The sequence below is a fragment of the Octopus bimaculoides genome, chromosome 1, assembly GCF_046866305.1.
Source record: "Octopus bimaculoides isolate indiv1 chromosome 1, ASM4686630v1, whole genome shotgun sequence".
NCBI classification, from domain to species: domain Eukaryota; kingdom Metazoa; phylum Mollusca; class Cephalopoda; order Octopoda; family Octopodidae; genus Octopus; species Octopus bimaculoides.
The window spans coordinates 158,626,856-158,642,660 of record NC_142928.1 but is presented as its reverse complement, the minus strand read 5'-3'; the positions used below and the strand labels follow the sequence as shown (position 1 = coordinate 158,642,660).

At 34.6% G+C, this 15,805-nt stretch overlaps 1 protein-coding gene across 2 annotated transcripts in view; it reads right to left on the bottom strand.

Annotated features, from left to right (window-relative positions):
• LOC106871417 (CD109 antigen) overlaps window positions 1-15,805 on the bottom strand; it is a 78,622-nt gene that overhangs the window by 21,082 nt on the left and 41,735 nt on the right. Inside the window, exons 17-25 of one of the 2 annotated variants that reach the window (XM_089361298.1) lie at window positions 15,460-15,609; window positions 14,072-14,146; window positions 12,981-13,047; window positions 9,868-10,003; window positions 6,982-7,096; window positions 4,278-4,391; window positions 4,059-4,127; window positions 1,643-1,771; window positions 1,224-1,371 (exon numbers count right to left, since the gene is read on the bottom strand). In XM_089361298.1, the coding sequence (XP_089217424.1) occupies window positions 1,224-1,371; window positions 1,643-1,771; window positions 4,059-4,127; window positions 4,278-4,391; window positions 6,982-7,096; window positions 9,868-10,003; window positions 12,981-13,047; window positions 14,072-14,146; window positions 15,460-15,609 (1,003 nt within the window). Of the gene's footprint in view, window positions 1-1,223; window positions 1,372-1,642; window positions 1,772-4,058; window positions 4,128-4,277; window positions 4,392-6,981; window positions 7,097-9,867; window positions 10,031-12,980; window positions 13,048-13,995; window positions 14,147-15,459; window positions 15,610-15,805 lie in introns of both variants that reach the window. The other variant, XM_089361297.1, reaches the window with a different exon arrangement.

Here is a 15,805-nt window from a genome sequence, read left to right as displayed (position 1 = left end):
TGATAGGATGTGGCGTTTATAGCCAATAGATATAATGTTCGATCTAAAGGGTATTTATATTCAATAGACATAGTATGCTGTCATTCACAGCAACTACAATCCCAAAGTTTTTATTATATACTACTCACATTTATCACAAATGTGGGAACTTTTCTGAATAATAACATTAGCAAATCATGTCTTAGTGATTTCGAAAATAGGAAGTTATATTGGTAGTGGTGGTCAATTATTTCTCCCAAAGATACTAACGTAATGGAAGGGAAATAACTGTAACATAAAATTTGAAACAGTGTTGCAAATTACGTTTCCCCGGATACTTTCTTGTATTAAGAAGTCATTTGGTAAAACAGTTTATTTGTATGAGAATATGGAGATAATGAAACAATAGAGAGTAATCAACCGCTTCAACTCATTCTTTAAACAAAATAGTTTTAAGTATTCAAAGCATTAAGGCTTAATATTTATTCATATCATATTCATAAGTGTTCATATACAGCACAAGCATAACAGTGTAGTGAATGGAAAATGTTTTTCTTGTTGAAGAAAAAGAGCTGTTTTTTGTGGGAAAATTGCTTGCGATTGTCCAAACGTTTATGAAGAGATAAACAGAGAGATTTACTTCTCACCTCGTCACTGTGCCACTAAACTGGTTAACACGCATGCACGCATGCACAACACACACACACGCGCGCGCTTTTCTCTTGTAGTTTAATAAGCAGGTAAAGTCAATTAGAATGTCTGTCAACCGAAAGATCAACGACTTCTGTGACTGTCGAAGACATTTAGGTGTTAAATAACCGACTCTAATTTGTTAATAGGCACTACAGCTAGACACATCACACCGATGTAAATTAGGAGTACTATTTGAAGGATATGTGTTGCGCTTTGGTTTGAACCTAGCATTGCAAGTTATCAAGAATATAGAAATGTTGCAGCATTATTTATGCTGCAACACCTGTAAATATTTTATCTCTCGGACGAATGGTCCTGCCCGAAACATTGTACTTCTTTTCTTCCTTATAACACAAAATATATTCCACTGCATTATTAGTTGCCCCAACAGAATATCATTAGATTTCCTGGATTCTACTGCTTTACTATCATGAATGTAGCTTGGTCAAAAATTAACCACATCAAAAATGAGCTGATTTGTCTTACATGCACTAAATGCTTTAACGACTCACTAGTTTTCATACTTTATTAACTTTACTTAAAGTACTTACCAATAACGCTAACTTCAATTCTGACTGAATCAGGAACGATGTTTGAAGAAGTATCATTAAGTGTTAAGGCGAAGTTCTCTAAGACGGGTTCGCTTCCAGTGACATTCATCATAATTGGTTTGTTGAAATATTTTGTAATTCCTTCTGGCTGTTAAAAATTAATTTTTTGATTAAACAATCAATGAATAAATGAATTTTTAAGAAGAGTTTGAATGCGTTGGTTTCAAAGACATTATAGAATTGATTTTGCTTTTAATAAACATTTTAAAGTCGTTAATATGCTAAAGGCAAAATTATGAGATATCTTAGCGGAAAGAAAACAGACCATAAAATTGGAATAAATATTTGTAGTAATTCACTAGGTCTGGTTATAAATTAATTTTTGTCCATGAAGAAATTCATAACAAATTAAACGTTACCTTAACCAATACATATTTATGTACTTCATCAGTTATTTCACCAGATACTGCTCGAACTTTTAGTGGTTGGGTACCGACTTGTTTTAGGCGTATATTAAATGTAACTAATACTTGTCGATTGGATTTTATCTAAAATAGACGATAAATAAATAAAATTTTATGAAATACATAAAATATTTTAAATGTATGTATCAAGTAGGGGCGTGGTAAATACATTTAAAATTTATATTGATAGAGCAAGAAAGTGAAATACAAATGAACACAAATTTTATACACACACGCACACACACACACACACACACACACACACACACACGTATATATAGCTTGGCACCAGTGACGTCGCAACTCATTTCTGTAGCTGAGTGAACTGAAGTAAAGTGTCTTGCTCAAGAACACAATACACACCCGATCCGGAATTCGAACACTTACAACCTCACGATTGTAAGTCCGATTGCAAGACCGCAGCCGAATGGCTGAAACTAATAAAAAGAATACACACACACACACACACACACACACACACACACACACACACACACACACACACACACACACACACACACACACACACATACGTATGTATACATAAATATATACATATACATAACAAAGGAGAGAAGGGGAAAATGGAATTCACGATGTTCTTTATCAATCACTACACTCGTTTCACTTCATCGTGCATCGTTTCCTCGCGCGTGAGATGCTGAGCAACTGGTTGTGGTGCATCATTCAGTGCAGATGTTTTTCGTCAAGTGTCTTTTTAAATAGTACCTTGTTCATTAACTCGGTTTCGCTTAGCACGATTATAATACATTTTGTTATTTAACTGTAGCAGGTTGCGTAAGGAGATATCGTGGTTTAGAATGACTTGTAATGGAATACAGTTCTTTTTATAGGTAATGCACCTACGAATAATTAGCCATAAATAAAATACTTATATAAATAAAAATAAAAAAAACTGATAAGTATACAATGACATGTACTATGCTTGAGTTAATAAAGATTCATTATTAAATAAAACCATAAAATGTTAAGACGACCAAGTATGATACAAAGAGGCAAAACATGAAGACGCAGTTGAGCGTTTAATGTGTTGTTTCTTCGTACCATATTTGCTTATCTTAGCATTTGTGCTAGCATGACAGGACACACTGGTGTAACCAGGATAGGGATAACCGGGACAATTTGACGATAGGTATTCAGATGTTCGATCACCTGAAATATCAAGTTATAAAAGTAACATATAAGTGGTTGAGTATTCCAAAATTAAGTACAGCCAAAAAATAACTCCATCCTTCTCGTATAGTTTTCACGTACGTAATTCTAAGAATTATGCGAGAATTGCTTGAGAAGATTAAAGCTTTTGATTTAAAGGTACAATCTAGTAAGTGATCTTCCACGCAAGTGATCTTTCATTTACTGCTATGGACTTTGAAGTGATAAAACGCTAAGAATGAATAGTGTCAGAGGACTGATTAGTATAGACTACTGTATAAGGAATGAAAGGAGAACGCTTGCTGAGTATTTGATAAATAGTGACGAAGATCTGCTGTACCGTACCGGGTCCCATATTATTATTGATTTTTTTTTAATGCTATCGGTAGAACGATGGTGATAAAAATAATCACTGTGGTTATGGAGGCGACTCAATGGAAGCACGTTATTCGTATATATATATGTGTGTGTGTGTGTGTGTGTGTGTGTGTGTGTGTGTGTGTGTGTGTACACATGTGCACGTCTATATACATATAAAGAGAGGAATAGATCTCAATAACAACACTCGTGGGAACCCCACGAACGACTCATGAAATCACGCAAGTGATCTTCCATTTACTGCTATGGACTTTGAAGTGATAAAATGCTAAGTCGGTTCTGAAGGTAGAACGTAGGGAATTTTTTTTCCTAGATTTTGCTACTTCTGCTATATGTTGTAACCAGAGAAACTACGCGGTCGCTCGACTGCAAGAAATAGGATCCAAATTCAGTCAAATTATACCTTAATGGTTACGTTGGGCAATATAGTTACATAATTCTAGATACATAAAATGGCTAGATGGTTGCGGTTTGAATGCTTATAATCATGTCTGTTTGATCAGGACTAACTGTGAGACTAAACAACAATATAATGTACTTTTGTATTAGAGTTACTTACAAGGAGGTCATGTGATAATGAAATAGTGAGTTTATGACCAAACATTGTAGAAGAGTTTGTAAGGACAATTTCATTGACCCCCACCACCACAAGTACTTTTATTTTATCAACTAATAAAGAATAAACTCGATCTCGAAGTAGGTTAAATTTCAACTCAGAATATAAATGGTAGCAACTAAAGACTGCACAGCATTTCGACCGGTGCTCTACCGATTCTATTATGCAGCTACGACCTTAATGTCGAATTATCATAATACTTACGTGAACAGTCTCGGTAATAGGCTTTTCTTCTGGATTGAGTTCATCCCATGGCAATAATGTTACATTAACCTGAAATAAGTACAAGAAAACAACACAATGTTTATATTTTAATATAAATCAATATTAAAAAAATACTCTAAGGCAAAGAAATCAATAATATCTTTAGTTTCATGTGAACAATTATTCATAACATTCGTATTTAAATCAAAGGTGACGTACCTCTTGGTCAGTTTTCAGATAATTGAATACAGACACCTTCAGAGGAAACGATTCATCTCTTATAACAGATTTGGGATAATTCAAAAACATGAAGAATGGTTGGTACGAATAAAACTACAACAAAAAGAAATTAATAATTAAGATAAAAGAACGACTTAGGTGGAATCTACCAAATTGGAATTTATAAAATCTAGTTCATAATTTAAAATTAATCTATAGATTAATTTGTTACTGTAATAGAATAGTTATTGAAATTTGAAAATTAAGTGAAAAATTTCAAATCTGATATATTGAAGTAATTTTCCACGCTGAATCTGATGTTGCTATCCATTTCATCCGGAGTTTTTTTTGTTTTTTTTTAATGTTACAGAGAGTTAAAGTTTGATCATTTTTACCCAATCAGAAAACAAGATTTGGATGCTGGCATTTTGTGCGTGGTAGCTATTTAACATAACATTACAATGACAATGAAGGCAATATATTACCACGACGAAAGTTGTTAGAAGTTTTGAAGTTTTAATAAGTTTGAATGAATAAAGTTATCTGAAACGTTAGAACAGGCAATATAAAATGAAAACAAATCTCCATGAAGTGTTTTTGGCGAAAAATTACAAAAGAAAAAAAAAAAACTACGCTAAATTACAAAAACGAAACAAACTGTACCTTATTTTACAAAAAAATACCTGCACATTATATTACAAAAAATAATTGTACATTATAGTACTGTAGTTCAGTTCATGTAAACAATTAATACATTTTTTTTTGTAGCGAAAATTCAAGAACGAAAGTTTGATTTACACTTTAGGAGTTTCTCCTCAAACAAGTTATAATTTTGGTATCTCCTGTGCCACATAAACTCAAACATAGAACGATGGATCAGACAGCGTCGTTTATTCCTTCGTTGTGCATTGGCCTATGTACTTTTTTCCACTTCTCGTGTGTAGGTACTATCCTGGAGTTGATAAACTCAACGCTGTGGTTCACTGTTCTATGTCGAAAATTATAACCATCAATTTCAAGAATATGAGATAGGCCCTCCATAAGTCACTGAAAATTGTGGTTTCCGGAATAATCGACTGACGTATGCATTCCTCTAGTGAGTCACGATTCCGACATAGCACGGCATAAAGAACATGTCTTGTCTCGTGACACTTTCCTCCGAAAACTCACTGTTCAGGTAGCACCCTTCCTTGGTTATATTTATGTCTTGAGAAGACTCTTTCGCCTGTTTCAACACTCTTCCAAGCAGATCCTCCGCACATATTTCACGGACATATCTGTTGTAATCAACAACTGTGCAGTGGCTCATTCGCAGTCCTTCAACATTTAACGACAAAAACGAGGTTGTACAGGCATTCAAAAATTAGGCGCTTGTGAGAGAAAATAGACAGTTAAAGAAAATACATGTGGTTGTACTAGTTTAAACTGACTATATGGCTTGTTACTATGGAAACAAGCACCAATATGTCTGTGGCTCTCGAGTGATTAAAATTACACAAAATTTGCAAACTTTAAAAGCAATTAACTTCTTATCTATTATTAATTTATGACAAAAATGAATTTCATTTCCATAATTAGCATACAAATCTACATCGATACACCAAATCTGAAAACAATTGAAACAAAATCCCAAAAATTAAAAACTGTGACAGCAACAGAAAAGATCCCATAAGACGAAGGGATACCATACTCGATCGCATGGAAAATACTTGAGTACCCAGGCCCCTACATCAACGGGACGAAACGTTGCAAGTTATGCATTACCGAACACACGTGAATCCTAAAAGATTCGCTCGTGCCAAGGAGCATCCTTAACTCTAGGATGGAGATTTTCGGGCCATGCTTGCAATTTTAGAAGATTCCTGCTGGCCTTTTGGAATGCGCAAGGCGACGCAACAGCCGGAAGCCGATAGCCAAGACAATCGTTTACCTTCGTGTTTACCTTTATAGCGAGGCATTTCCTCCTCCATATTTTGAAGAGATCTTAGGCCTGCAGTGTTTGGAGTCTGAAGATATGCCGTAAGGCTAAACTCCTTATGAACGAGAAACCCAGGGTATCCTCATAAACCGGCCTCCCTCATTATAATATTAACTGCTCCACATCTCAGAGTGTAATTCTCCTCTGGATTTATGTATTTCTACAAACGACATATATATATATGTGTGTGTGTGTGTGTGTGTGTGTGTGTGTGTGTGTGTGTGTGTGTGTGTGTGTGTGTGTGTGTGTGTGTGTGTGTGTGTGTGTGTGTGTGTGTGTGTGTGTGTGTGTGTGTGTGTGTAAATATATATATGTATGTATGTATATATGGATGGATGGATGTGTGTGTGTATACATAAACATACACACACACACACAAATATATATATACTCTCTTTTACTTGTTTCAGTCATTTGACTGTGGCCATGCTGGAGCACCGCCTTTAGTCAAGCAAATCGACCCCAGGACTTATTCTTTGGAAGCCTAGTACTTATTCTATCGGTCTCTTTTGCCGAACCACTAAGTTACGGGGATCTAAACACACTAACACCGGTTGTCAAGCGATGGTGGGGGGACAAACACAGACACAGACACATATAAGTGTGTGTAATTGTGATAGAATTATTAGGTCGGATTTTATTGTGTTGCGTATAAAGTTATGGATAACATAATTTGAACAAGTGAAATAAAAACGAACATTAGTAATTTTCCAAATATAAACTTACTTCAGTCGGCTTTTTCATTGGAGCAACACCATTAGGCCCGACAGAAAAACCATTTACAACCCATCTTGTGATAGTGTCTGGAACTTTCGCAGTAATAGGAACGAGACCGTTTTCACTATTGAAGAAAATATGTTAAATTTTTCACAATTAATCATGAATTTATGAAGGACATTGTTTGATATGCAGAAAAGTAAATAAATAAAACAAAAAAAAAAACAAGGAATTATATAGAAAAAAAATTCAGTAAAAATATTTTTAACGTCAACTGAGTGTTACCCAAGCTAAGAAAGTTAATAAGTAAAATCGATTTTTAAACACACAATACTTAATTGTAGAAAGAAAAAGACCGACGTTGTGTCATTCTAATAGTTTTGGCGGTATCATCTTCAAAATTAGTCAATCATATAACTAGAATAGATATTTATTTATTGCCCACAGGGGGCTAAACATAGAGAGGACAAACAAAGGGTTTAAGTCGATTATACCGACTCCAGTGCGTAACTGGTACTTATTTAATCGACCCCGAAAGGATGAAAGGCAAAGTCGACCTCGGCGGAGTTTGAAGTCAGAACGTAACGGCAGACAAAACACCGCCAAACATTTCGCCCGGCGTGCTAACGATTCTGACAGCTAACTGCCCTATAGCTGGAATAAATATTAATGAATTTATTTATACATTTCACAGCAATAAAGAAAATGAAAATGTTTTATTTTACTTTATTAATGCCATCAATCATTAGCATCTTATTAGCATGATTGAGAAAATCATTTCGTATATTGTTAAATCTTTTCCTTTTTTTAATTAAACTTATTGACCATTCCAGAGCAGAGACTACCAATTCCTTAAGATTACAATGCTTATAATGGTGCTTCAATATAAACACTATTGATTATTTTTATCGAGATAATGAAACTTGAGGAAAGTATCTTTAGCTAATATTATATATCTATGATGTAGACCCTGAAAAATATAAGATAAAGTTGACCCTCGGAAAGTTAACGAATTGAGAACTGAAACAAAACTAAGTGCTTTGACGTATTTAGTCCGTTACCCTGCTGTTTGACAACGTGCTACTCGAGACAATAATCATGTATAAACACCTTACTAGAAGTCATATTTTATATTCGGTGTATTTTAAAGCAAATTGTCTCTAGCCATTTATTCATCTACAGGGTTGGTGGAAAGTAACTAGGCATTAGAAATTACTTATAGAATTTTTAGTATCACTGAAGTCATGACAAAAGCATTTTTAAACAGACAACACTAATGGGAATTTCCTATTGTCTTATTTCTTATTTATTTTCCAGATGGCCGGTCACTTGACTGTTCAGGAGCGAGCTAAGATAACAGCACGCTATGAAGTGTGGAATTCCATTGTTTTGGTTCAGAAATGGCGTTCATGGAAAAGTAAGCATGACAATAACATTTTTAGGCAAAACTGATGACCACGGGCTCTGCAAGAAGAAGTGGCCGTCCAACCACATCCCGATCAGCAGAGAACGTGGCAACAGTGCAGGAAATGTTTAATCGCAGCCCACAAAAATCAACACGTGAAGCAGCTCGTGAAAGTGAACTAACAAGGCACACAATGCGTACGGTGTTGCATAAAGAATTGAATTTTCATCCGTGGAAACCCCATTACGTGCAGGAGCTAACCTGGCGGGACGACACGAACCTCATGAATGGCCTCCAAGAAGTCCAGATCTCACTCCATGTGATTTTTACCTGTGGGGTTACACAAAAGAGGTGTACAAGAAAAACCTCGCACACAGGAGGACTTGGAGACACGGATTCAGGAGGTTTTCAATGATATCCCAGACAACGTCCTGCAGAAGGTTTTTCACTCCATCCCTGGCCGTTTGAGGAAACTGGTTGCTTACGTTGAAATATGAAGATTTAGTTTCATGCTCCCATGTAATAAAAAGCATTACCATTTGTTTCAATAAATTTGTAAAAGGAATATGAATTTTATTACCAATTTCGATACCTACATACTTTTCACCCACTCTGTATGTTTAATATATTTCGTGTTATTTTCTACAGTCAATATGTTCTTTACATCTGATCGTTTGAAGGTGTAAAAATCAGTTCAACATCTCACAATAATTCTGTTATGGACATGTATTTGTAAGCATATATTGTGTTGCTTCTTTTTTTTTTGAAATCGAAGATCAATACTGTGTCCTCTGGAGTCTAATACGAAAACTTATATAGTTTTATTTCTGACATGCTACTTAATAACTGACGCTATTAAGTGGTGTGATTTAACCTTACATGTTGAGAGTATGAGTGATAACCCATATCGACCTCAATTGGTGAGAAAGTAGTACAACAACCAAACAGTGAAATCTGATTGTGCACCGGGTATCCTAGAAATTGATAAATGTTCTGAAATCCTTTAAAAAATCTAGCTCAGAAATATTTCTTTATTTTATTTAATATTCTTTTCATGTTTTTATTAATGTTTTATTCTACTTCCTTAATAATATAAAGTTACCATGCCATCCCTGCTAATCATTAAACATTGGCCGAGAAATTCAGTCTGTGTAAAAGAACATTCCAAATAGATCATATTGTATTTATATAGAAAATTGTTGATGTGGAGGGATTTATCAAAGCAAAATGAACTTCCATTTCAAGTTTCATATTTGTGCATTGTTAAATTGGAAAACTCTCAACCAATCATAATTTCTTCTATCACTGTAATATCCATAAATTTAGATATACCATATCTTTCAAAAACCTTATTGTATATAAAGCTCTTTGTAACATTTTCAGCTCTAATGTAAATTTAATATCAAATAATGGTGTCCCTCAAACTTAAAGATCTGTCTTCTATGATAATATTTTTGATTATGTATTCATAATTTCATTAGTTTACTCACTCTGCGTCACCTTCGGTCCACATCCAGGTTTGAGGGAAGAATGACCTGATTTTCTTCTTATTTTCCGAGCTCATACTAGGTCTATCATCTTTTAGATACATAGAGCCCATAACAGGTTCATGGAACACCCTCCTCTCTTCCATGGAAATAAAAGAATTATAAACTTATAAAAAACAAATTAAATATTTTACAGAAGTCGTTTTGATTTATATGTTTATTTCATTCTGTTTTATAGCATTCCCTATAATACAATAGTATTCATCATACATATTGTTTGATTTTCTAATAATTGAACAAATCTATTCCAGCTCAAAGTTTCACTACTTATGACAATTATTCGTCACTTGATACACACAGCAACTGACTCAACCGCCAAACTTTTGTCGTTGTATAAGTTAATACTGTTGGCATTTTTTTTTTTTTGCTTGTTTTACGGCTGAATATCCTTTCTATCACAATCACTTTACAGAATAAACTAGATACCTTTTCATTGCCATAAGCACTAGAGAGATATTTTGTCGAGACTAAAGAACTCTGTGTACACTATAATAAATATTTTTTTATTTGGAGCTACTGATCCGTGCGATATGGATAGAAAATTTTTGTCATAAAGTTAGGTTTGTTTGAAACGTCCAAATTCATAGTGCTCGCCTTTACGACGACTAAGAAACCAAGTCTCTCCATAGTATGTGTAAAACAGCTACCAAGAGGGCTGACAGTGACAATCTAAAGCTACTATGAATAAGGTCGTCTCCGTGATACAAGGAGGGATTACTTTCCAAGGGAACCCATGGTGGTTAAAGGCAGCTAGGCAAAACTAGTCTCTGTTACTTAGGTACAAAGGGAGTATCTAACAGTGATAGATTGAGGTGCCTGGAAGAGCGACTGTCTTCATGACGCGACGCTGAAGGAACTGTTTAGCTATCAGTAAACTTAAGATAAACTAATAGTGCCTGACCCAAGATAGCGATGTCTTTGCGATGGCTTGCAAAACTCACATCTCTCGAACGATTAAGGTACAACTCTGTTCGTATACGTTTGGCTTTGTTCGATCGTCATCACTATGATTGAGAAACTCCGCTTTTTCATGATATAGGGAGGGAGTTTCGTTACAAGTATTACAATAACATTTTAAAGCTGTCGCTGGGAATAACGATTATTTCTGCTACTTAATGATTGAAATGAAAGTCATATTAATTATTTAAAATGCTAAAAATAATATCAAAAATTATAAATTTAGTCGGTGAAAGAATTTAATTGCTGTCCGACAAGACTCTCCAAAATGTTTTGTCTATGAAGTAATACAAGCCGGTTAGATAATGCATGTGCATTGTCGCACATAAATATTGGTTTCAAATTTTGACAAAAGAGCAGCAATTTCAGTGGTGGGGGTGAGGGTAAGTTGCTTACATCGACCCCAGTGCTCAACTGGTATTTGTTTTATCGATTCCGGAGGATGGAAGGCAAATTTGACCGCGGTGGAATTTGAACTCAGAAAGTAAAGATGGGCAAAATGACGCTAAGCATTTTGCCCGGCTTTTTGCTAACGACTTTATCTTATCGTCGCACATAATTGCTGATAATTGTGTTTGATACTTTTTTTTTTTTTACAAATATTGAAATCATTAATAAATACATCATTATAAGTAATGGTTAGAAGGCGGCAAGCTGGCGGAATCGTTAACACGCTGGGAGGATTGCTTAGCAGTATTTCGTCTTCCTCTACGCTCTGAGTTCAAAATCCGCTGAGGTCCGACTTTGCTTTTCGGGATCGATACTGGGGTTGATGTTATCGACCAGTCCCCTCCCCCAAATTTCAGGCATTGTGCCTATAGTAGAAAGGATTAATGATTAGTATATAATTGATTTAAGGATTATAATATCTACATACAGTGAAGTCAAAAATATAGAGTAAACAAAGCATTAATTTCTTATGAAGGCATTATAATCCTTTCTACTATAGGCACAAGGCCTGAAACACTGGGGAATGGGGCTAGTCGATTACATCGATGCCAGTGTGTAACTGGTACTTATTTCATCGACTCGAAAGGATGAAAAGCAAAGTCGACCTCGGCGGAATCTGAACTCAGAACGTAAGGACGGACGAAACGCCGCTAGGAATTTCCGCCCGGTGTGCAATCGATTCCGCTAGCTCACCGACTTACTAAGGCTTTGTAAAAAGATATAAACTATTGAGTCTCAATACTTGATAGGCACTTATATTATTGATTCTGGGGATATGAAAGATAAAAACAATTCTGCGGGATTTGAACTTAAAATCTAGAGGAATGAAACTCAATGCTATAAGATAGCAGCTCATCAGATTATGTTATTGAGATTGAGTAGATTTGAAATTCTCAAAAATGTAAGTCAAACCGCATTCATTTTTCTAACGGAAACATTTATTTTCCGAATAAACTTTCAGACAGTATTAGTAAATTTCATGTCTGGGAGAACAGATTGAATGGTGAATAATTCTATTACATTTAAACAAAGCGTGTCGAGCAAATACGATGACAAATACGATAATCAAACAATTCTATGACAGATCCGTTTTTCAAGTTATATCATTTCCATGGTTCACAGTTGAGAACCACACTGCACATTCTGACATACAATGGTGAATCATATTGAGTGCAGTGTCGTGTCTAAGTATTCTACCCTTTCTACTGTCCAGTCAAGATCTATAACCCAATAGATTCTGGTGACTAATTATACATTTAAATACTTAGCTTTCGAAGAGTCTGGCAATACTATGTACGGATATATCATATTAATTCTTGTTTTACTTAATTCAATGAGTGACTATCATTTGCTATCGACACTATTGCACTGTCTGTATAGAACAACAGTGAATCATCGAAGGTCAATTCACATTAAACAGATTAACAACATTAACAAGCAATGTAAATTACAAATGTCCAATATTATTATATAATTTGCAAATATGAAATTTGAATTGAATACTATTTCATACATTGGTTTAAGGCATCATATCTATAACAAATTAATTCCAAAATATAACGAGCCCTTATATCAATGTCCTAGCTGCAGTTGAACTAAGAACCTGCCTTTTTTTTCCAATTTATTTATATGTTCTGATTTATACATACCTTCGAAAGGATAGCGGGTCAGCGATTCAATACCAGGGAAATTTGTCATTATGTCTAAGCCAAAATTCTAAAAATGTAAATAGTTTTAACAAATATAAGAATTTTGCAGATATTTTACATTTAGAGATCTTCAGGGATTTAAAGATATTTTAACTAAGGGAATATTATTCTGGATGCAATAGATTATTAGCCAAATAAAACATTATTGCTTTTCATATAGTTTAAGTTTTCAAAGAGATACGAGTAGTTTATTGGCAGTGATTAATTTGTTATTATCAGCGCGTAATTGCATTAGGTGACATGGCGACGATATGAAGGTGATAGTTCGTGAGATACAGTTAATATCATTCCGAGAAATCTCATGAGCCAAGTTGGCAACGATGTTTTATGTTTAGTATTTCATAGAACATCCTTGCTATTTTGTTGAAAAGTTGTTCGAAATAAAGTCAACATCAAAAAGATTCCATTTAAGCGGTTGTATTCTAGACTTTCAAATGATAATATTTGTGCCTTGTCTCTTTAAAAAATATCATCTAATCCCGCTTTGTGTGTGAGGAGATTGCTATCTCCATTGTATTAACGGTCATATCCAGAGAGAGAAAGCGAGAGCTATGCAAATTATTATCTTCTAACTATCATTTTTAATAGAAGAAAAGACGAACACTAAATCGATCCAAATGGATTTGAATTAATATGTAGGATTATCGTAGCTCTACCGTTTCTGTAAATTGGCAACTAAATATGCATTGTAAATGCATAGACTAAATATGGATTATAGATGCGTATTTATTTAATGACACCCACAAAAGCTTTGCATTAGTATGTAGCGAGACCCACCTCAAAATACCAATGATAGTAGAAGAACATCTCGAAATCGAAATTTGAAAGGGACCAGGCTGTCTTACAATGTCAGAACTATAAATATCGGAACATTTGTTTTATGAAAATTCTCATTGGCAAAATACTTTTTGTCCAACCTGTATATTCATTCTGTAGTGAAAAAATATTAGAATACTCAAATAAATTAACCTAAAAACAAACAGATTAAAGAAAATAAGTACTTTGCCATTCGGTTGGCATATATTACTTACGCGAATGATTTCTTTTGGATTATAAGCATTTACTTTTGTTACAGATCCCGGCATCCCACCAATGACTGACAATATCTGAAAGATAAAAACATAGAATTATATAAGATAAACTATTTACTATTTAGCATTATGAAGAATATATAGAATTTTTTTTATTTATTATTATTATTGCTGTTTAAAAATCATTATTGGATAAGTATTAACAAAAGAAAACCTTTTCCACTTAAATTTATTTTAGTCTTTACGCTGGAATAAACTGAAGATATTTATCACGTGAGACATCTATTTTTTCTATTATTTTATGCTTTGACGTATTCTCTACACATATTCTTAAAGACTTCCATATTTTCTGAGAAGTGCCTTGAATTTAGTCAAAAGCAATCAAAATGGTTTTCCTTTCATTCCTTAACAAATTTAATAGTGGAGCTATTACTGGTTTAACCAACAGAGTATAGGATTATCGTTTTCCAATTATTTGTGTCCTATCACTGTTATATCCATAACCTGGCTCAGGTAACCTAATCATGCATACATATCCGTACGACGACAGCAGTGTATATGTAATGTGTATGGAGGCGCAATGACCCAGTGGTTAGGCAGCGGGCTCGCGGTCGTGGGATCGCGGTTTCGATTCCCAGACCGGGCGTTGTGAGTGTTTATTGGGCGAAAACACCTAAATCTCCACGAGACTCCGGTAAGTGGTGGTGGTGAACCTTATTGTACTCTTTCACCACAACTTTCTCTTACTCTTTCTTCCTGTTTCTGTTGTACCTGTATTTCAAAGGGCTAGCCTTGTCACACTCTGTGTCACGCTGAATCTCCCCGAGAACTACATTAAGGGTACACGTGTCTGTGGAGTGCTCAGCCACTTGCACGTTAATTTCACGAGCAGGCTGTTCCGTTGATCGGATCAACTGGGACCCTCGTCGTCGTATCCGACGGAGTGCCATGATATGTATGTGTGCTTCTAAAACCTGTAGCATTGTATTAAATTTTTCCTAAAAGTCTAGTGTAAACAACGGAAAGCTACTTTTGAAAATTCATTTCAAGACATTCTAAAAACGGTTCAATATAACGACAGTAACAATAATAAAGACACTCTAAAGTGAACAGCCTAACCTTCTGAATTTAAAATATTTATTCTACAAAAACAAAAAAGAATATAATCAAATGCGAATTCGATAGCTAAGGACAAGTTATCTTATCTGGAGATACCTAATGAAACATGGTTTCTCCTTCTCTTTACTCAACCAATCTCAGAGACCCTGATAAAGATCATGGGAACTGCTTTCTCTTGCGACTAAGCCATATCAAAATATTTTATATATAAAAATATAAATGATGCATGAAGTAAAAAAATTTTCGATACAAAATAAAATCAGACTCACGTCCTCCTCTGTAATGTAATCAGGTTTCTCAACTAGTTCAATACTTCTGTCGATTGCCATCATAAACACTGTAGAATGAGGGGATGTATGGACGTTAAGTGTTACATCATCACCTGCACGCCCTTCTGGTGCTGAGAAATTAGCTGTAATCTGAACATACATAAACACATTTGATAAATATGAGAATACAAGTAATTTAAATTTTCGCTAAGTTATAAAGATTTTTTAACCTTCAATATTTTTATCATATTCGGTAGCTAACTACAAATTGAGAAACATTTTAATTTATCTAATCTTATTCCCTTGAAAGCCTCCAAAATTAATATTACTGACTGGCCACCTGACC